This window comes from Ammospiza caudacuta, chromosome 29 (assembly GCF_027887145.1).
Source record: "Ammospiza caudacuta isolate bAmmCau1 chromosome 29, bAmmCau1.pri, whole genome shotgun sequence".
In the NCBI taxonomy this organism is placed as follows: domain Eukaryota; kingdom Metazoa; phylum Chordata; class Aves; order Passeriformes; family Passerellidae; genus Ammospiza; species Ammospiza caudacuta.
This window is the reverse complement of record NC_080621.1, coordinates 447,941-468,039: the sequence shown is the minus strand read 5'-3', so window position 1 is coordinate 468,039 and position 20,099 is coordinate 447,941. Positions and strand designations below refer to the sequence as shown.

The 20,099-nt window shown below is 61.1% G+C and overlaps 3 protein-coding genes across 3 annotated transcripts; 1 reads left to right on the top strand and 2 right to left on the bottom strand.

Moving 5' to 3' along the window:
* Nucleotides 1-85: 85 nt before the first annotated feature.
* Nucleotides 86-1,021, bottom strand: LOC131569131 (uncharacterized). Its single transcript, XM_058821355.1, has 3 exons — nt 885-1,021; nt 504-587; nt 86-263 (listed from the first exon to the last, which is right to left on the bottom strand). Exons 1-3 carry the CDS (start codon nt 1,016-1,018, stop codon nt 86-88), a joined length of 396 nt encoding a protein of 131 aa, XP_058677338.1. The 5' UTR covers nt 1,019-1,021.
* A 94-nt stretch (nt 1,022-1,115) lies between these two features.
* On the top strand, nt 1,116-15,949 carry KEAP1 (kelch like ECH associated protein 1). Its single transcript, XM_058821354.1, is given in 17 exon segments — nt 1,116-1,128; nt 1,324-1,475; nt 1,477-1,533; nt 1,535-1,564; nt 2,587-2,614; nt 2,809-3,161; nt 3,163-3,193; nt 3,196-3,331; nt 3,503-3,566; nt 4,648-4,776; nt 4,778-4,924; nt 4,926-5,132; nt 5,134-5,193; nt 5,195-5,328; nt 5,907-6,112; nt 6,512-6,688; nt 15,526-15,949. Coding segments are annotated over 17 exon segments (2,115 nt in total). The 3' UTR covers nt 15,717-15,949.
* On the bottom strand, nt 15,943-18,982 carry SPC24 (SPC24 component of NDC80 kinetochore complex). Its single transcript, XM_058821498.1, has 6 exons — nt 18,931-18,982; nt 18,266-18,437; nt 16,965-17,109; nt 16,729-16,827; nt 16,577-16,653; nt 15,943-16,145 (listed from the first exon to the last, which is right to left on the bottom strand). The coding sequence occupies exons 1-6, from the start codon at nt 18,931-18,933 to the stop codon at nt 15,994-15,996; spliced, it is 648 nt and encodes a 215-aa protein (XP_058677481.1). The 5' UTR covers nt 18,934-18,982; the 3' UTR covers nt 15,943-15,993.
* Between the last annotated feature and the right edge of the window lie 1,117 nt (nt 18,983-20,099).

Here is a 20,099-nt window from a genome sequence, read left to right as displayed (position 1 = left end):
CCCGCCCCGTCCCGGGGGTCTCTCCCCATCCCGGGGGTCTCCCCGCATTTCCAGGTGTCCCTGCCCATCCCGGGGGGTCCCTCTCTTACCGCGGCCCAGCAGGTGCAGCAGCAGCCCCTGGCCCAGCAGCATCTGCGCGCTGCGCAGGGTGCAGCCCCAGCCGCAGTCGGTGGTGCGGGGGGAACCGGGCAGCGCCGGGAACCCGCTCCGGTACGTCAGCCACAGGCGGGAGCGGAAATCCCGCCGGAACCGGGCCAGGTCCTCTGGGGAACCGGAGAGACACCGTGCGAGACCACCGGCACCGTCCCGGGATACCCGAGACCGCCCCTGGGGACCCCCGGGACCGCCCTGGGACCCCCAGAACCGCCTTGAGACCCCCGGGACAGCCCTGAGACCCCCGGGACCCCCTGAGATCACCCCGGGACCGCCCTGAGACCCCCGGGGGTCCCGCTCACCCCGAGCCCCCCCCGAGCCCCCCGCAGCCCCCCGGGGGTCCCGCTCACCCCCGTTGCCCGGCGCGTAGACCCTCCCCAGCAGGTACAGGGGGTCCCGCGGGCTGAAGTGGGGCCGCGGCCGCAGCGTCCAGCCTGGGGGAACCGGGGGAACCGGGGCTCACCGGGGACACCGGGACACCGAAACCCCCGAACCCCCAAACCCCCAGATCCCGAGACCCCCGAACCCCCGAGACCCCGAATCCCGAATGTCCCGGTATCCCGTTCCGGTATCCCGTTCCCGGTGTCCCGGTATGCCATTCCCTGTGTTCCCGGTGTTCCACTCCCAGTATCCCGTTCCCGGTATCCCGGTGTTCCCGGTGTTCCCGGTGTTCCCGGTGTCCCTCCCCCGGTTGCCCCAGTGTCCCGGTGTCCCGGTCCCCCGTTCCCCACCGTATTTGACGCTGTTCCAGGCCGCGAGCACGCGGCCCCGCACGCGCTGCCCGCCCCGCTCTGTCCCGGGGGGGGGTCCCGGTGCCGGTGCCGGTGCCGGGGGGGGTCCCGGTCCCTCCCCCCCCCCCGCTCATGGCGGCGGCGGCGCGCGGGGGGGCGGGGCCCCGGCGAGGGCGGGGCCAGAACGAGGAGGCGGGAAAGGGGCGGGGGCCACAACGTGTGGGCGGGGATATGCAAATATTCAGTGCGTAGGCGTGGTTACGGCGAGTGGGCGGGGCCTGTGCCGGGACCCCGGGGCCGGGGGGGGCTCCGGGGCCGTTCCGGGGTCACTTCGGGACTTTGGGGCTCCCCCGGGACACACCGGGAGCTCCCGGCGCCGTTTTGGGGTCCCGGGGTGGCCCCGGGGGGGTCCCGGGTGGGTTTTGGGGTCACACGGCAGCCACGGGACCCCACCCGCGTGACAGCGGGGAGGGGTCTCGGGGTCACCGCGGGGTCACGGGGGGAGCACGGGGACCCTCCCGGTACCGGCACCGGCCCCGGGGGACTCTTATTGCGGCGAGGGGCGTGTCCGTGACGTCACGGGGCGTGTCCCGGGCTCTTATCGCGGCGGGGGCTCCGCGCGCTGCTTAGTCACGGCCCCCCCCCCACGCCCCCCCGGCCCCGGGCCGCGGCGCCAACCGGTGAGACCCCCAAAATATCCCTAAAAACCCCCGGGACCCCCAAATATCCCCCGGGACGCGCCGGTACCGGCACGGCACCGAGATCCCCGAAATCCCCCCAAAATAACCCCGAAATAACCCCAAAATAGCCCTGGGGACCCCTCCGAAACACCGAACCCCCCAAAATACTCCCCGGATCGGTACGGGCCGGGGAGACCCCGAAAATAGCCCAAAACACAGCCCGGGACCCCCCAAAATAGCGGCGGGACAGCTCCGCTACCGGGAGCGCTGCACGGGCCGTGAGACCGCCACGAAACAGACCCAAAACAGCCCCAAAGTAGCCCAAAAATAGCCCTAAAATAGCCCCAGAAAAACCGCAAAATAGCCCTAAAAGAGCGCCCGAAATAGGCCCAAAACAGCAGTGGAATAACCCCAAAAACCAGCCCCGGAACAGCCCCAAAATAACCCCCAAATTATCTCCGAAACAGCCCCAAAATAGCCCCAAAAATGCCCCAAAATGCCGCTCGGGACACCCCAAAATCCACCTCGGGACGCCCCGATATCGCACGGGCTGCGAGAGCCCCAAAATCCCCCGAATTCAACTCGGATGAGACCCCAAAAAGGTCCTGCGCTGTGGGGGGGGCTGTGTCCCCCCTCCCCGCCCTCCGTGCCTCAGTTTCCCCTGCTCTAACTCTGATATTTCCCCAAAATCCCATTGCAGGGAGTCCTGTCCCCCTCTGTGCCTCAGTTTCCCCATTCTAACCCCCATTTTTTCTCCCCAAATCCCACTCTAGGGAGATCCTGTCCCCCTCCCCACCCTCTGTGCCTCAGTTTTCCCCACTCTAATAGTGTTTTTCTCCTTCCACAGCCTCTCCGTCACCCCATAACCCATTCCAGGGAGTCCTGTCCCACTCCGTGCCTCAGTTTCCCCACTCTAACCCCATTTTTTTCTCCCCAAATTCCATTCCGGGAAGATCGTGTCCCCCTCCCCACGCTCCGTGCCTCAGTTTCCCCACTCTAACCCTGTTTTTCTCCCTCCACAGCCTCTCCATCACCCCGTAACCCCCCCCAAATCCCACTCCAGCGAGATCCTATCCCCCTCCCCGCCCTCCGTGCCTCAGTTTCCCCGTTCTAACCCCCGTTTTTCTCCCCCCACAGCCTCTCCATCACCCATAACCCACTCCAGCGAGATCCTATCCCCCTCCCCACCCTCCGTGCCTCAGTTTCCCCGTTCTAACCCCCGTTTTTCTCCCGCACAGCCTCTCCACCCGTCGCTCCAGCCGCCCTCCCGCCCATGTCGTGCCCGTCGCCGCCTCTCCCGGAGCTCCCGGCCGAGGTGACGCCGTCGCCGTGCTCGTCGCTGTCGCGGTTCACGCTGTCCGAGCACCCCGCGGCCGCGCTGGCGGCCATGAACGAGCTGCGCCTGCAGGGCCAGCTGTGCGATGTCACCCTGCGTGTGCGGCACCGCCGGGACCTGCCGCCCACCGAGCTGCGGGCGCACCGCGTGGTGCTGGCGGCGGCCAGCCCGGTGTTCCGGGCCATGTTCACGGCGGGGCTGCGGGAGCGCGGCCTGGCCGAGGTGCCCATCGAGGGCGTGCAGCCCGGCGCCATGCAGCGCCCTGGTGGAGTTCGCCTACACGGCGGCCGTGGCCGTGGCGAGCGCTGCGTGCTGCCGCTGCTGCACGGCGCCCTCATGTACCAGGTGCAGCCCGTGGTGGGCGCCTGCTGCGCCTTCCTGGGGGGACAGCTGCACCCCAGCAACGCCATCGGCATCGCCGCGCTGGCCGAGCGCCTGGGGCTGCACCGAGCTTGCTGCAGAGAGCAAGGGAGTACATCTACATGAAACTTCGCTGAGGTATGGGGGGCTCTGAAAGGGTTTGGGGGGGTCTGAGGGGGGTCCTGGAGGGGTTTGGGGGTCCCATGAGCAATGGGGGTACAGCACAGAGTTACCCCAGTGAGCGCCCTGGGCTGCACCGAGCTGCTGCAGCGGGCACGGGAGTACATCTGCATGAACTTCGCTGAGGTACGGGGGGCTCTGAAAGGGTTTGGGGGGCTTCTGGGGGGTTCGGGGTCCTGTCAGCAATGGGGGGACAGCACAGAGGGACCCTGGGCTGCCCGGAGCTGCTGCAGCGGGCACGGGAGTACATCTACATCTGCATCTACAGTTCCCTTTCGCTGAGGTACTGAAAGGGTTTGGGGGGGGTTTTGGGGTCCTGTCAGCAACGGGGGGGATCATCCCCCATTTTTTTTCCCTTTAGGTCTCCAAGCAGGAGGAGTTCCTCTCCCTGTCCCACTGCCAGGGGTATCATTCTGCGACTGTTTTTGATCTGATTTTTGCCAATTTCTCTGTTTTTCTCTGCAGGCATCCAAGCAGGAGGAGTTCCTGTCCCTGTCCCACTGCCATGGTGCCATTTTTGGGGCTGATTTTTGCCAGTTTTCCCATTTTCTCCCCATTTCCCCCAGGTGTCCAAGCAGGAGGAGTTCCTGTCCCTGTCTCACTGCCATGGTGCCAGTTTTGGGGCTGATTTTTGCCATTTTCTCCCTGTTTTCCCCCAGGTCTCGAAGCAGGAGGAGTTCCTGTCCCTCTCCCACTACCAGAATATAATTTTTGGAAAATTTTTGGAATTGGTTTTGAGCTGATTTTTGCCATTTTTGTCACATTTTCTCCCTTCTTTCCCCAGGTGTCCAAGCAGGAGGAGTTCCTGTCGCTGTCCCACTGCCAGGGTATCATTTTTGGGTCGGTTTTGAGCTGATTTTTGCCATCTTCTCCCCATTTCCCCCAGGTGTCCAAGCAGGAGGAGTTCCTGTCGCTGTCGCACTGCCAGGGTATCATTTTTGGGGTTGGTTTTGAGCTGATTTTTGCCATTTTTCTCACATTTTCTCCCCTCTTTCCCCAGGTGTCCAAGCAGGAGGAGTACCTGTTGCTGTCCCACTGCCAGGGTATCATTTTTGGGTCGGTTTTGAGCTGACTTTTGCCATTTTCTCCCCAGGTGTCCAAGCAGGAGGAGTTCCTGTCGCTGTCGCACTGCCAGGGTATCATTTTTGGGGTTGGTTTTGAGCTGATTTTTGCCATTTTTGTCACATTTTCTCCCCATTTCCCCCAGGTCTCGAAGCAGGAGGAGTTCCTGTCGCTGTCGCACTGCCAGCTGGCCTCGCTGCTGAGCCGCGACGAGCTCAACGTGCGCTGCGAGTCCGAGGTGTTCCAGGCGTGCGTGGCGTGGGTGCAGCAGGAACCGGGCGGCGCGGGCGCCGTTCCTGCCGGCGCTGCTGCGCGCCGTGCGCTGCCACGCGCTCACGCCGCGCTTCCTGCGCGCCCAGCTCCGCCGCGACCTGGGCCGCGACGCGCTGCGCTACCTGGCGCGGGTGTTCCGCGACCTGTCCCCTGCACCGGCCCACGCCGGGACCCCCGCCCTGCCGGACCCCCAAGGTGCGGCAGCTCATCTACGCGGCTGGGGGGTACCTGCGCAGGTCGCTGAGCACGCTGGAGGCGTTCGACCCCGACAAGGGGACGTGGGTGACGCTGGCGGAGATGGAGACGCCGCGCTCGGGGCTGGGGGGCTGCGTGGTCGGGGGGCTTTTCTACGCCGTGGGGGGGGAGGAATAACTCGGCCGAGGGGAACACGGACTCGGCGGCCGTGGAGTGCTACAACCCCTGTGAGCGGGCGCTGGGCGCCCTGCGCCGCCATGAGCGTGCCCAGGAACCGCATCGGGCTGGGCGTCATCGACGGGCTCATCTACGCCGTGGGGGGCTCGCACGGCTGCACGCACCACTGCTCCGTGGAGAGGTGAGAAATGGGGGAAATGGGGGTAAAAATGGGGCTGGGGGGCTCATGGGTGCACCCACCACTGCTCCGTGGAGAGGTGAGAAATGGGGGAAAATGGGGCAAAAATGGGGCTGGGGGAAATGTGGCTTGGTGGGCTCATGGGTGCACCCACCACTGCTCCGTGGAGGTGAGAAATGGGGGAAAATGGGGCTGGGGAAAATGGGGGTAAAAATGGGGCTGGGGGTTCCCACGGGTGCACACACCACTGCTCTGTGGAGAGGTGAGAAATGGGGAAAAATGGGGGAAATGGGGGGGAAATGGGGCTGGGGAAAATGGGGGTAAAAATGGGGCTGGGGTTCCCACGGGTGCACGCACCACTGCTCCGTGGAGAGGTGAGAAATGGGGGAAAAAATGGGGCTGGGGGGCTGAAGTGGGGCTGGGGGAAATGGGGATGGGGATAAAAATGGGGCTGGGGGGGGGGCCCATGGGTGCACCCACCACTGCTCCATGGAGAGGTGAGGGTAAAAATGGGTCTGGGGGGGGGCCTCACCGTGGGCTTTGGGGGCTCCCAGGCCCTGACCCCGCCGTGCCCCCCCCAGGTACGAGCCCGAGCGGGACGAGTGGGCGCAGGTGGCGCCCATGGGCACGCGGCGCATCGGGGTGGGGGTGGCCGTGCTGCACCGGCTGCTCTACGCCGTGGGCGGCTTCGACGGCAGCGCCCGCCTGAGCTCGGCCGAGCGCTACCACCCTGAGCGGGACCGATGGCAGCCCATCGCCCCCATGGCCACCGTCCGCAGCGGCGCAGGTGGGGCTGGGGAGGGGGTCCCGGCGGGGTCTGGGGGGGATTTGGGGGGTCCTGGAGGGGTTTATGGGGGCTGATCCCACCCTGAGCGGGACCCATGGCAGCCCATCGCCCCCATGGCCACCGCCCGCAGCGGCGCAGGTGGGGATTTGAGGGGTCCTCGAGGGGTTTGGGGGCTCCCTGAGGGGTTTGGAGGGGTCCAGGTGGGGCAGGGGGGTGCCAGGGGGGTCCTGGATGGGGTCTCAGAGGGGTTTGGGGGGTCCCAGTAGAGTCCTAGAGGGAGTTCTGGGAGCCCATCCCTGTCACGGTCACCATCCAGGTGCAGCTGTGGGGATTAAGATGGGTTGGGGGCTCCCTGGGGGTTTCCGGGGGTCTCTGAACCCGATTTTGGGGGTCTCGCAGGCGTGTGCGCCCTCGGGAACTGCCTGTACGCCATGGGGGGGTACGATGGCACCCAGCAGCTGAGCAGCACCGAGCGCTTCCAGGCCGACACCGGGACCTGGAGCTTCGTGGCCCCGATGGGGCAGCGCCGGAGCGCGCTGGGGGTGACGGCCTTCAGGGGCAGGATCTACGTGCTGGGTACGGGGGCTTTTGGGGGGCTTTGGGGGGGCTTTGGGGGGCTCTGGGGTCTGTGTTACCCTGGGGGTGACGGCCTTCAGGGGCAGGATCTACGTGCTGGGTACGGGGGGGTCCTGGGGGGGCTTTGGGGGGCTTTGGGGGTCCCTTGGGGTCTGTGTTACCCTGGGGGTGACGGCCTTCGGGGGCAGGATCTACGTGCTGGGTACGGGGGGGGTCCTGGGGGGCTTTGGGGGTCCCTTGGGGTCTGTGTTACCCTGGGGGTGACGGCCTTCGGGGGCAGGATCTACGTGCTGGGTACGGGGGCTTTTGGGGGGCTTTGGGGGGGCTTTGGGGGGCTCTGGGGTCTGTGTTACCCTGGGGGTGACGGCCTTCAGGGGCAGGATCTACGTGCTGGGTACGGGGGCTTTTGGGGGGCTTTGGGGGGGCTTTGGGGGGCTCTGGGGTCTGTGTTACCCTGGGGGTGACGGCCTTCAGGGGCAGGATCTACGTGCTGGGTACGGGGGATTTTGGGGGGCTTTGGGGGGGCTTTGGGGGGCTCTGGGGTCTGTGTTACCCTGGGGGTGACGGCCTTCAGGGGCAGGATCTACGTGCTGGGTACGGGGGGGGTCCTGGGGGGCTTTGGGGGGCTTTGGGGGGCTTTGGGGGTCTGTGTTACCCTGGGGGTGACGGCCTTCAGGGGCAGGATCTACGTGCTGGGTATGGGGGGGGTCCTGGGGGGCTTTGGGGGGCTCTGGGGTCTGTGTTACCCTGGGGGTGACGGCCTTCAGGGGCAGGATCTACGGGCTGGGTATTGGGGCTTTGGGGGGCTTTGGGGGTCTGTGTTACCCTGGGGGTGACGGCCTTCGGGGGCAGGATCTACGTGCTGGGTATGGGGGGGGGTCCTGGGGGGCTTTGGGGGGCTCTGGGGAGGCATTTGAGGGGTTTTTGGGGGGCTCTATGAAGGGATTTGGGGTCTGTGTTACCCTGGGGGTGACGGCCTTCGGGGGCAGGATCTACGGGCTGGGTACGGGGGGCTTTGGGGGGGCTTTGGGGGGCTTTGAAGGGTTTTTGGGGGACTCTGGGGTCTCTTTGGGGTTCTGGGCTCTGCGTGGGACTCGTGCTGCGTTTCTGGGGAGATTTTGGGGCGGTTTCTGAGGGGGTTTCTGGGGTGTTTCTATGTGAGTTTTCTGGGGGGATTTCTGGGGGGGTTTTGGGGTATTTTGGGGGGGTTTCTGGGGGGGTTTCTAGGGGGATTTCTAGGGTGTTTTGGGGATGTTTCTGGGGGGGTTTGGGGTATTTTGGGGGGTCCCATCTGACCCCTCATCCCCGGGCAGGGGGCTACGACGGCCACTCCTTCCTGGACTCCATGGAGTGCTGCGACCCCACGGGGGTTGAGATATTTTGGGGTGTTTTGGGGGGGTTTCTCACGGGGATTTTGGGGTGTTTTGGGGGGGTTTCTCAGGGATATTTTGGGGTGTTTTGGGGGGGTTTCTCAGGGGGATTTTGGGCTGTTTTGGGGGGGTTTCTCAGGGGTATTTTGGGGTGTTTTGGGGGGGTTTCTCAGGGGGATTTTGGGGTGTTTTGGGGGGGTTTCTCAGGGATATTTTGGGGTGTTTTGGGGGGGTTTCTCAGGGGTGTTTTGGGGGGGTTTCTCAGGGGGATTTTGGGGTGTTTTTGGGGTGTTTTGGGGGGGTTTCTCAGGGGGATTTTGGGGTGTTTTGGGGGGGTTTCTCAGGGATATTTTGGGGTGTTTTGGGGGGGTTTCTCAGGGGGATATTGGGGTGTTTTGGGGGGGTTTCTCAGGGATATTTTGGGGTGTTTTAGGGGGGTTTCTCAGGGATATTTTGGGGGTGTTTTGGGTGGGTTTCTCAGGGGGATTTTGGGGTGTTTTGGGGGGGTTTCTCAGGGGGATTTTGGGGTGTTTTGGGGGGGTTTCTCAGGGGGATTTTGGGGTGTTTTGGGGGGGTTTCTCAGGGGGATTTTGGGGTGTTTTGGGTGGGTTTCTCAGGGATATTTTGGGGTGTTTTAGGGGGGTTTCTCAGGGATATTTTGGGGGGGTTTCTCACGGGGATTTTGGGGTGTTTTGGGGGGGTTTCTCAGGGATATTTTGGGGTGTTTTGGGTGGGTTTCTCAGGGGGATTTTGGGGTGTTTTGGGGGGGTTTCTCAGGGGGATTTTGGGGTGTTTTGGGGGGTTTCTCACGGGGATTTTGGGGTGTTTTGGGGGGGTTTCTCAGGGATATTTGGGGGGGTTTCTCACGGGGATTTTGGGGTGTTTTGGGGGGGTTTCTCAGGGGGATTTTGGGGTGTTTTGGGGGGTTTCTCAGGGGGATTTTGGGGTGTTTTGGGGGGGTTTCTCAGGGATATTTTGGGGTGTTTTGGGGGGTTTCTCAGGGGGATTTTGGGGTGTTTTGGGGGGGTTTCTCAGGGATATTTTGGGGTGTTTTGGGTGGGTTTCTCAGGGATATTTTGGGGTGTTTTCGGGGGGTTTCTCAGGGGGATTTTGGGGTGTTTTGGGGGGGTTTCTCAGGGATATTTTGGGGTGTTTTGGGGGGGTTTCTCAGGAGGATTTTGGGGTGTTTTGGGGGGGTTTCTCAGGGGGATTTTGGGGTGTTTTGGGGGGTTTCTCACGGGGATTTTGGGGTGTTTTGGGGGGGTTTCTCAGGGGGATTTTGGGGTGTTTTGGGGGGGTTTCTCACGGGGATTTTGGGGTGTTTTGGGGGGGTTTCTCAGGGATATTTTGGGGGGGTTTCTCACGGGGATTTTGGGGTGTTTTGGGGGGGTTTCTCAGGGGGATTTTGGGGTGTTTTGGGGGGGTTTCTCAGGGATATTTTGGGGTGTTTTAGGGGGGTTTCTCAGGGATATTTTGGGGTGTTTTGGGGGGTTTCTCAGGGGGATTTTGGGGTTTTTTGGGGGGGTTTCTCAGGGGGATTTTGGGGTGTTTTGGGGGGGTTTCTCAGGGATATTTTGGGGTGTTTTGGGGGGGTTTCTCAGGGATATTTTGGGGTGTTTTGGGGGGGTTTCTCAGGGGGATTTTGGGGTGTTTTGGGGGGGTTTCTCAGGGGGATTTTGGGGTGTTTTGCGGGGGTTTCTCAGGGATATTTTGGGGTGTTTTGGGGGGGGTTTCTCAGGGATATTTTGGGGTGTTTTGGGGGGGTTTCTCAGGGATATTTTGGGGTGTTTTGGGGGGGTTTCTCAGGGGGATTTTGGGGTGTTTTGGGGGGGTTTCTCAGGGATATTTTGGGGTGTTTTGGGGGGGTTTCTCAGGGGGATTTTGGGGTGTTTTGGGGGGGTTTCTCAGGGATATTTTGGGGTGTTTTGGGGGGGTTTCTCAGGGATATTTTGGGGTGTTTTGGGGGGGTTTCTCAGGGATATTTTGGGGTGTTTTGGGGGGGTTTCTCGGGGATTTTGGGGTGTTTTGGGGGGGTTTCTCAGGGGTATTTTGGGGTGTTTTGGGGGGGTTTCTCAGGGGGATTTTGGGGTGTTTGGGGGGGTTTCTCAGGGGGATTTTGGGGTGTTTTGGGGGGGTTTCTCAGGGGGATTTTGAGGTGTTTTGGGGGGGTTTCTCACGGGGATTTTGGGTGTTTTGGGGGGGTTTCTCAGGGATATTTTGGGATGTTTTAGGGGGGTTTCTCAGGGATATTTTGGGGTGTTTTGGGGGGGTTTCTCAGGGGGATTTTGGGGTGTTTTGGGGGGGTTTCTCAGGGGTATTTTGGGGTGTTTTGGGGGGTTTCTCAGGGGGATTTTGGGGTGTTTTGGGGGGGTTTCTCAGGGATATTTTGGGGTGTTTTGGGGGGGTTTCTCAGGGATATTTTGGGGGGGTTTCTCAGGGATATTTTGGGGTGTTTTGGGGGGGTTTCTCAGGGGGATTTTGGGGTGTTTTGGGGGGGTTTCTCACGGGGATTTTGGGGTGTTTTGGGTGGGTTTCTCAGGGGGATTTTGGGGTGTTTTGGGTGGGTTTCTCAGGGATATTTTGGGGTGTTTTGGGTGGGTTTCTCAGGGGGATTTTGGGGTGTTTTGGGGGGGTTTCTCACGGGGATTTTGGGGTGTTTTGGGGGGGTTTCTCAGGGGGATTTTGGGGTGTTTTGCGGGGGTTTCTCAGGGGGATTTTGGGGTGTTTTGGGGGGGGTTTCAGGGGGATTTTGGGGTGTTTTGGGGGGGTTTCTCAGGGATATTTTGGGGTGTTTTGGGGGGGTTTCTCAGGGATATTTTGGGGTGTTTTGGGGGGGTTTCTCAGGGATATTTTGGGGTGTTTTGGGGGAGTTTCTCAGGGGGATATTGGGGTGTTTTGGGGGGGTTTCTCAGGGATATTTTGGGGGGGTTTCTCAGGGGGATTTTGGGGTGTTTTGGGGGGGTTTCTCAGGGATATTTTGGGGTGTTTTGGGGGGGTTTCTCAGGGATATTTTGGGGTGTTTTGGGGGGGTTTCTCAGGAGGATTTTGGGGTGTTTTGGGGGGGTTTCTCACGGGGATTTTGGGGTGTTTTGGGGGGGTTTCTCAGGGGGATTTTGGGGTGTTTTGGGGGGGTTTCTCAGGATATTTTGGGGTGTTTTGGGGGGGTTTCTCAGGGGGGATTTTGGGGTGTTTTGGGGGGGTTTCTCAGGGATATTTTGGGGTGTTTTGGGGGGTTTCTCAGGGATATTTTGGGGTGTTTTGGGGGGGTTTCTCAGGAGGATTTTGGGGTGTTTTGGGGGGGTTTCTCAGGGGGATTTTGGGGTGTTTTGGGGGGTTTCTCACGGGGATTTTGGGGTGTTTTGGGGGGGTTTCTCACGGGGATTTTGGGGTGTTTTGGGGGGGTTTCTCAGGGATATTTTGGGGGGGTTTCTCACGGGGATTTTGGGGTGTTTTGGGGGGGTTTCTCAGGGGGATTTTGGGGTGTTTTGGGGGGGTTTCTCAGGGATATTTTGGGGTGTTTTGGGGGGGTTTCTCAGGGGGATTTTGGGGTGTTTTGGGGGGGTTTCTCAGGGGGATTTTGGGGTGTTTTGGGGGGGTTTCTCAGGGATATTTTGGGGTGTTTTGGGGGGGTTTCTCAGGGATATTTTGGGGTGTTTTGGGGGGGTTTCTCAGGGGGATTTTGGGGTGTTTTGGGGGGGTTTCTCAGGGGGATTTTGGGGTGTTTTAGGGGGGTTTCTCAGGGATATTTTGGGGTGTTTTGGGGGGGTTTCTCAGGGGGATTTTGGGGTGTTTTGGGGGGGTTTCTCAGGGGTATTTTGGGGTGTTTTGGGGGGTTTCTCAGGGGGATTTTGGGGTGTTTTGGGGGGGTTTCTCAGGGATATTTTGGGGTGTTTTGGGGGGGTTTCTCAGGGGGATTTTGGGGTGTTTTGGGGGGGTTTCTCACGGGGATTTTGGGGTGTTTTGGGTGGGTTTCTCAGGGGGATTTTGGGGTGTTTTGGGTGGGTTTCTCAGGGATATTTTGGGGTGTTTTGTGTGGGTTTCTCAGGGGGATTTTGGGGTGTTTTGGGGGGGTTTCTCAGGGATATTTTGGGGTGTTTTGGGGGGGTTTCTCAGGGATATTTTGGGGTGTTTTGGGGGGGTTTCTCAGGGGGATTTTGGGGTGTTTTGGGGGGCTTTCTCAGGGATATTTTGGGGTGTTTTGGGGGGGTTTCTCAGGGGGATTTTGGGGTGTTTTGGGGGGGTTTCTCAGGGATATTTTGGGGTGTTTTGCGGGGGTTTCTCAGGGATATTTTGGGGTGTTTTGGGGGGGTTTCTCAGGGGGATTTTGGGGTGTTTTGGGGGGGTTTCTCAGGGATATTTTGGGGTGTTTTGGGGGGGTTTCTCAGGGGGATTTTGGGGTGTTTTGGGGGGGTTTCTCAGGGGGATTTTGGGGTGTTTTGGGGGGTTTCTCACGGGGATTTTGGGGTGTTTTGGGGGGGTTTCTCAGGGGGATTTTGGGGTGTTTTGGGGGGGTTTCTCACGGGGATTTTGGGGTGTTTTGGGGGGGTTTCTCAGGGATATTTTGGGGGGGTTTCTCACGGGGATTTTGGGGTGTTTTGGGGGGGTTTCTCAGGGATATTTTGGGGTGTTTTGGGGGGGTTTCTCAGGGGGATTTTGGGGTGTTTTGGGGGGGTTTCTCAGGGATATTTTGGGGTGTTTTGGGGGGGTTTCTCAGGGATATTTTGGGGTGTTTTGGGGGGGGTTTCTCAGGGGGATTTTGGGGTGTTTTGGGGGGGTTTCTCAGGGATATTTTGGGGTGTTTTGGGGGGGTTTCTCAGGGATATTTTGGGGTGTTTTGGGGGGGTTTCTCAGGGGGATTTTGGGGTGTTTTGGGTGGGTTTCTCAGGGGGATTTTGGGGTGTTTTGGGTGGGTTTCTCAGGGATATTTTGGGGTGTTTTGGGTGGGTTTCTCAGGGATATTTTGGGGTGTTTTGGGGGGGTTTCTCAGGGGGATTTTGGGGTGTTTTGGGGGGGTTTCTCACGGGGATTTTGGGGTGTTTTGGGGGGGTTTCTCAGGGGGATTTTGGGGTGTTTTGGGGGGGTTTCTCAGGGATATTTTGGGGTGTTTTGGGGGGGTTTCTCAGGGATATTTTGGGGTGTTTTGGGGGGGTTTCTCAGGGGGATTTTGGGGTGTTTTGGGGGGGTTTCTCAGGGGGATTTTGGGGTGTTTTAGGGGGGTTTCTCAGGGATATTTTGGGGTGTTTTGGGGGGGTTTCTCAGGGATATTTTGGGGTGTTTTAGGGGGGTTTCTCAGGGATATTTTGGGGTGTTTTGGGGGGGTTTCTCAGGGGGATTTTGGGGTGTTTTGGGGGGGTTTCTCAGGGGTATTTTGGGGTGTTTTGGGGGGTTTCTCAGGGGGATTTTGGGGTGTTTTGGGGGGGTTTCTCAGGGATATTTTGGGGTGTTTTGGGGGGGTTTCTCAGGGATATTTTGGGGTGTTTTGGGTGGGTTTCTCAGGGGGATTTTGGGGTGTTTTGGGGGGGTTTCTCAGGGATATTTTGGGGTGTTTTGGGGGGGTTTCTCACGGGGATTTTGGGGTGTTTTGGGTGGGTTTCTCAGGGGGATTTTGGGGTGTTTTGGGTGGGTTTCTCAGGGATATTTTGGGGTGTTTTGGGTGGGTTTCTCAGGGATATTTTGGGGTGTTTTGGGGGGGTTTCTCAGGGGGATTTTGGGGTGTTTTGGGGGGGTTTCTCAGGGATATTTTGGGGTGTTTTGGGGGGGTTTCTCAGGGGGATTTTGGGGTGTTTTGGGGGGGTTTCTCACGGGGATTTTGGGGTGTTTTGGGTGGGTTTCTCAGGGGGATTTTGGGGTGTTTTGGGTGGGTTTCTCAGGGATATTTTGGGGTGTTTTGTGTGGGTTTCTCAGGGGGATTTTGGGGTGTTTTGGGGGGGTTTCTCAGGGATATTTTGGGGTGTTTTGGGGGGGTTTCTCAGGGATATTTTGGGGTGTTTTGGGGGGGTTTCTCAGGGGGATTTTGGGGTGTTTTGGGGGGCTTTCTCAGGGATATTTTGGGGTGTTTTGGGTGGGTTTCTCAGGGGGATTTTGGGGTGTTTTGGGGGGGTTTCTCAGGGATATTTTGGGGTGTTTTGCGGGGGTTTCTCAGGGATATTTTGGGGTGTTTTGGGGGGGTTTCTCAGGGGGATTTTGGGGTGTTTTGGGGGGGTTTCTCAGGGATATTTTGGGGTGTTTTGGGGGGGTTTCTCAGGGGGATTTTGGGGTGTTTTGGGGGGGTTTCTCAGGGGGATTTTGGGGTGTTTTGGGGGGTTTCTCACGGGGATTTTGGGGTGTTTTGGGGGGGTTTCTCAGGGATATTTTGGGGGGGTTTCTCACGGGGATTTTGGGGTGTTTTGGGGGGGTTTCTCAGGGATATTTTGGGGTGTTTTGGGGGGGTTTCTCAGGGGGATTTTGGGGTGTTTTGGGGGGGTTTCTCAGGGATATTTTGGGGTGTTTTGGGGGGGTTTCTCAGGGATATTTTGGGGTGTTTTGGGGGGGTTTCTCAGGGGGATTTTGGGGTGTTTTGGGGGGGTTTCTCAGGGATATTTTGGGGTGTTTTGGGGGGGTTTCTCAGGGATATTTTGGGGTGTTTTGGGGGGGTTTCTCAGGGGGATTTTGGGGTGTTTTGGGTGGGTTTCTCAGGGGGATTTTGGGGTGTTTTGGGGGGGTTTCTCAGGGATATTTTGGGGTGTTTTGGGGGGGTTTCTCAGGGGGATTTTGGGGTGTTTTGGGTGGGTTTCTCAGGGGGATTTTGGGGTGTTTTGGGTGGGTTTCTCAGGGATATTTTGGGGTGTTTTGGGTGGGTTTCTCAGGGATATTTTGGGGTGTTTTGGGGGGGTTTCTCAGGGGGATTTTGGGGTGTTTTGGGGGGGTTTCTCAGGGATATTTTGGGGTGTTTTGGGGGGGTTTCTCAGGGGGATTTTGGGGTGTTTTGGGGGGGTTTCTCACGGGGATTTTGGGGTGTTTTGGGTGGGTTTCTCAGGGGGATTTTGGGGTGTTTTGGGGGGGTTTCTCAGGGGGATTTTGGGGTGTTTTGGGGGGGTTTCTCACGGGGATTTTGGGGTGTTTTGGGGGGGTTTCTCAGGGATATTTTGGGGGGGTTTCTCACGGGGATTTTGGGGTGTTTTGGGGGGGTTTCTCAGGGATATTTTGGGGTGTTTTGGGGGGGTTTCTCAGGGGGATTTTGGGGTGTTTTGGGGGGGTTTCTCAGGGATATTTTGGGGTGTTTTGGGGGGGTTTCTCAGGGATATTTTGGGGTGTTTTGGGGGGGTTTCTCAGGGGGATTTTGGGGTGTTTTGGGGGGGTTTCTCAGGGATATTTTGGGGTGTTTTGGGGGGGTTTCTCAGGGGGATTTTGGGGTGTTTTGGGTGTGTTTCTCAGGGGGATTTTGGGGTGTTTTTGGGGTGTTTTGGGCTCACCCCTCTCCCCAAACAGGGGGCTACGACGGCCACTCCTTCCTGGACTCCATGGAGTGCTACGACCCCGCGGGGGACGCCTGGACGGCGGTGACGCCGCCGATGCCGTCGGGGCGCAGCGGGCTGGGGGTGGCCGTCACCGTGGAGCCCTGCCACGCCCAGGAGCCCCCCCCCGAGGACGAGGAGCCCCCCCCGGGCGGGCCCTGCTGACCCCGGCGCCGCCGGGGGGGGCCGGGGGTGGGGGCGCTCCGGGTGCGCCCGAAATTCCGCAATTTTGCCCCAAAATCCATCCCCCCACCGGCGGCAGGGAGGGGCGCAGAGACCGCCCCCACCCCCCCCCCCCAAATAAAAAAGGTCACAGGACTTTTCCCTCCCCCTCCTCGAGGTCAGGTTTGGGCGTTTTGCCGATTCCCAGACACGGGAAGAATAAAGAGATGTGTGGTTTAATGGGGAGGGGTCTCTCGCCGTGGTTTGATGGGGAGGGGTCTCACGGTGCCAGCGGCTCGCGGGGCAGCACCGGGGGTCTCCGGGCTCTCCACTCGGTGGGCACCAGCCCCCAGAGGAAGTCGCTGACGAAGGTGCCCGAGTGCTGCCCCCCGTCCAGGTCCAGGGGCACGGCGATGTCGGGGCCGTAGTGAACTGGGGAGGGGGCAAAATTGGGGAGGGGGTCAGGGGCTGGGGGGGTTTTGGGTTTTTTTACGGTGGTTTTGGAGTTTTTTTGGGTTTTTTTGGCTGGGGGTGGTTTCAGGTTTTTTTTTCGTTTTTTGGGGTTTTTTTGGGGGTTTGTTGGGGTGTTATTTTTGGGGGTTTTTTTGAGTTTTTTTGGGGGGTTTTGGGGATTTTTTTGGGGGTGGTTTGGGGCTTTTTTTTTTTTTGGAGTTTTTTTTTGGGTTTTTTTGGCTTTTTTTGAGATGTTTTTCGGGGGTTTTTGGGTCACTCAGCCCCTCGGATGTGCCTGGGTGTTTTGGGGGTGTTTTTGGGGGTGTTTTTGGTCACTCACCCCCTCGGATGCACCCAGGGGTCCCAGGGGTTTTTTTTTGGGGTGTTTCTGGGGGGTTTTGGTCACTCACCCCCTCGGATGCGGCCGGGCTCGGCGCTGCAGTCCCAGTCGATCCTGCTGATCTCGTAGTACAGCTGGGCCACGTACCTGGGGGGGGATTGGGGGGCTCAGGGGGCGTTTGGGGGTGCGCTGGTGGGTCTGGGGGTCTCTGTGCTCACTCACACGTCGGGAGGAAGGCTGTGCCCCTCATCCTCCTCGTCCTGGTTCTGCTGCAGCTGCTGCAGCTGCTCCTGCAGCTCCTGCAGGGCCCGGCGCAGCGCCGTGCCGGGGTCAAGGCAAACACACACACACACAAAAAAAACACAAAAAACCCCCCCCAAAACCCCTAAAATCCACCCAAATTCCACTCAAACAAACCCCAAAATGCACCCAAATCCCAGAGCAGGGCCCCAGGATATTGTGTTCTGTCCCTGGCACTGCCCAGGCTGCCCTGGGCCTGGCACAGCTCCGTGTCCAGCTCCTGCCTGCGGCCCCGGAGCCGCTGCGCGTCGGCCTGGGCGCCCCGGAGGCGATGGCAGAGCCCGGCCTCGGCCTCGGCCAGACCTGGGGGGAAAAACGGGGAGATATAGGGGGCACTGAGGGGGCTGGGGGGCTGTTTGGGGTCAGGACAGGGGGCTGAGGGGCTGTTTGGGGTCAGGACAGGGGGCTGGGGGGCTTGGGGGCTGTTTGGGGGGCACCCATGGGTCTGGGGGCAGCACAGGGGCCTGGGCGCCCCGGAGGCGATGGCAGAGCCCGGCCTCGGCCTCAGCCAGACCTGGGGGGAAAAACGGGGAAATGGGGGGCACTGGGGGGCACCCAGGGGCTGGGGGGCTGTTTGGGGGGCAATACAGGGGTCTGGGGGGCACTGGGGGCTGTTTGGGGGGCACCCATGGGTCTGGGGGCAGCACAGGGGCCTGGGCGCCCTGGAGGCGATGGCAGAGCCCGGCCTCGGCCTCGGCCAGACCTGGGGGGAAAAACGGGGAAATGGGGGGCACTGGGGGCTGTTTGGGGGACAATACAGGGGGATGGGGGGTACCAAGGGGCCCCGGGGACAGCGAGGGATGTTTGGGGGACAGTGGGGGCTGTTTTGGGGGTATTTAGAGCTGGTTTGGGGTGTTTTGTGTTACCCACCCTGCGCCAGGTCCCGCGCCCGGCCCTGCGCCTCCCTGAGCCCCATGTCAGTGAGGGTTTTGGGGTGTCAGTGAGGATTCTGGGGCTCTTTTGGAGTATTTATGGCTGTTTTGTGTTACCCACCCTGTGCCAGCTCCCGTGCCTTGCCCTGCACCTCCCTCAGCCGTGTCAGTTTGGGCTGTTTAGGGCTGTTTGTTTTGGGGCTGTTCTGGGGTATTTAGGGTCGCCCACCCTGAGCCAGCTCCCGTGCCTGGCCCTGCGTGTCAGTGAGGGTTTCGGGGTGTTTGTTTTGGGCTGTTTTGGGGTATTTATGGCTGTTTTGTGTTACCCACCCTGCGCCAGCTCCCGCGCCCGGCCCCGCGCCTCCCCGAGCTGTGCCAGTGACAATGTTTTGGGGTATTTAGGGCTGTTTTGGGGTATTTAGGGCTGTTTTGGGGTGTCAGCAAGGACGCTTCGGGGCTGTTTTGTGTCACTGACCTTCAGCCAGCTGCCGTGCCCGGCCCCGCGCCTCCCCGAGCTGTGTCAGTGACGATGTTTTGGGGTATTTAGGGCTGTTTTGGGGTATTTAGGGCTGTTTTGTGTTACCCACCCTGTGCCAGCTGCCGTGCCCGGCCCTGCGCCTCCCCGAGCCGCCGGTGCAGCCGCTCCCGCCGGTGCAGCCCCCGCCGCAGCAGCTCCTCGACGCCGCCCGAGCTCAGCTGCCGCAGCAGCTCCTGGCTCTGCTTCTCCACCGCCGCCACCGCGGCGAGCCCGCCGGCGTCCTGGCACACGGGAACCGGGGGAACACCGGGGAACACCGGGGGAAAATGGGGACGGGGAACGGGAACGGGGCAGAAACGGGAGGGAAATGGGGACGGGAACGGGGGCAGACAGGGCAGGGACAGGGCAGGAACGGGAACAGAGATGGGGATGGGAACGAGGACAGGGAACGGGACAGGAACGAGGGGAAACGGGGAGAAAACGGGACAGGGAATGGCAGGGAAAGAGGGCAGGAATGGGACAGGGACGGGACGAGGAACGGGGATGGGAGCGGGGAGGGAACGGGGATGGAGAAATGTCAGGGACGGGGAGAAAACGGGAGAAAACGGGGATGGAGCGGAAAGCGGCACCGAAGCCTGAGGGGGTCCGGACCCCCCCCGACCCCCAGTGGCACCCCCGGAGCCCGCGCTCCATCCCCGGGGCCATCTCCCCTCCCTCCCCGCCCGTTTTTCCCCAGTATTTCCCCGGTTTTTCCCCATTTTCCCCGTTTTTTACCATTTTTCCGCTTTCTCCCCGCGCTCCCTCCCGCGCACTGTTTGAACCGGGCGGGGCCGCTCCGCGCATGCGCAGCACCGCCCCCTCGTCTCATTGGTTCCGCCCACCCCCCCTACTCTCCCCTCGATGGTTCCGCCCGCCCCCGTGTGTCACCGCGTCTGCGTCCCTCCCGCCCCACGGCCCCAGCGCTTTCGTTCCGGGCGGCGGCGCGGAGCCTCTCCGGTGATGGCGGCGGAGGCGGCGGCGGGCGGGGCGAGCCGCGGGCTCTGGGGGCGCCTGGGGGACACGCGGCTCGGTGAGGGGGGCCCGGAGGCTCTCAGGGTGACGGGAATTTGGTGGGGGGACCCCGGGGCCTTGCGGGAGCCGTGCCGGGGGGTTCCGGTGGGGGGGGAGCGGCGATTCGGGCCCCCGGGAGGGTCTGGGGGGGCCCGGGAGGGTTCCCCGTAACTCAGGGGGGGTCTCGCGGGGGTCCCCAGCCCCTCCCATGGTCCCGCCTGGCCCCGACTCCGCTGTGACCCCCCCTGACCCCTTTGACCCCCCGTGACCCCCGTGACCTCCTCGGTTCCCGGGTTCCCCTCGTGACCCCGCTGACCCCACTGTGACCCCCGGTTCCCCCCGGTTCCGCGTGACCTCCCCGTTCCCCGATGTTTCCCCGGTTCCCCCCCCCCCGTTCCCGTTCCCGTTTCCCGGTCCCCGTTCCCCCCGCAGCTCTCTGGCTCCGCGCTCTCTCCCTGATTCCCGGTTCCCATTCCCGTTAACCCCCGTTAATTCCCGGTTCCCGTTCCCCCCGTAGCTCTGTGCCTCCGCGCTCTCTCTCCGTTCCCCGTTAATTTCCCGTTATCCCGCAGGTCTCTGGCTCCGCGCCCTGCTCCGCGATTCCCGGTTCCCATTCCCGTTCCCGTTAACCCCCGTTAATTTCCCGTTATCCCGCAGGTCTGTGGCTCCGCGCTCTCTCTGCTCCCCGTTAACCCCCGTTAAGCCCCGTTAACCCCCGTTATCCCGCAAGTTTCTGGCTCCGCGCGCTGCTCCGCGACTCCCGGTTCCCATTCCCGTTAACCCCCGTTCTCCCCGTTAGCGCCCGCAGCTCTGTGGCTCCTCGCTCTCTCTCCGTTCCCCGTTAACCCCCGTTAACCCCCGTTCTCCCGCAGCTCTCTGGCTCCGCGCTGTCT

What these genes read in the sequence shown, in the direction of transcription:
- LOC131569131 (XM_058821355.1), bottom strand. Translation starts at nt 1,018, where the DNA reads ATGAGCGGGGGGGGGGGAGGGACCGGGACCCCCCCCGGCACCGGCACC. An exon ending in CTGGAACAGCGTCAAATACG is followed by an intron (nt 588 to 884) that starts GTGGGGAACGGG and finishes CGGTTCCCCCAG; the next exon opens with GCTGGACGCTGCGGCCGCGG. An exon ending in CTACGCGCCGGGCAACGGGG is followed by an intron (nt 264 to 503) that starts GTGAGCGGGACC and finishes CCGGTTCCCCAG; the next exon opens with AGGACCTGGCCCGGTTCCGG.
- SPC24 (XM_058821498.1), bottom strand. An exon ending in GGCACGGCAGCTGGCACAGG is followed by an intron (nt 17,110 to 18,265) that starts GTGGGTAACACA and finishes TTTTCCCCCCAG; the next exon opens with GTCTGGCCGAGGCCGAGGCC. An exon ending in GCCCGGCCGCATCCGAGGGG is followed by an intron (nt 16,146 to 16,576) that starts GTGAGTGACCAA and finishes CCCCCTCCCCAG; the next exon opens with TTCACTACGGCCCCGACATC.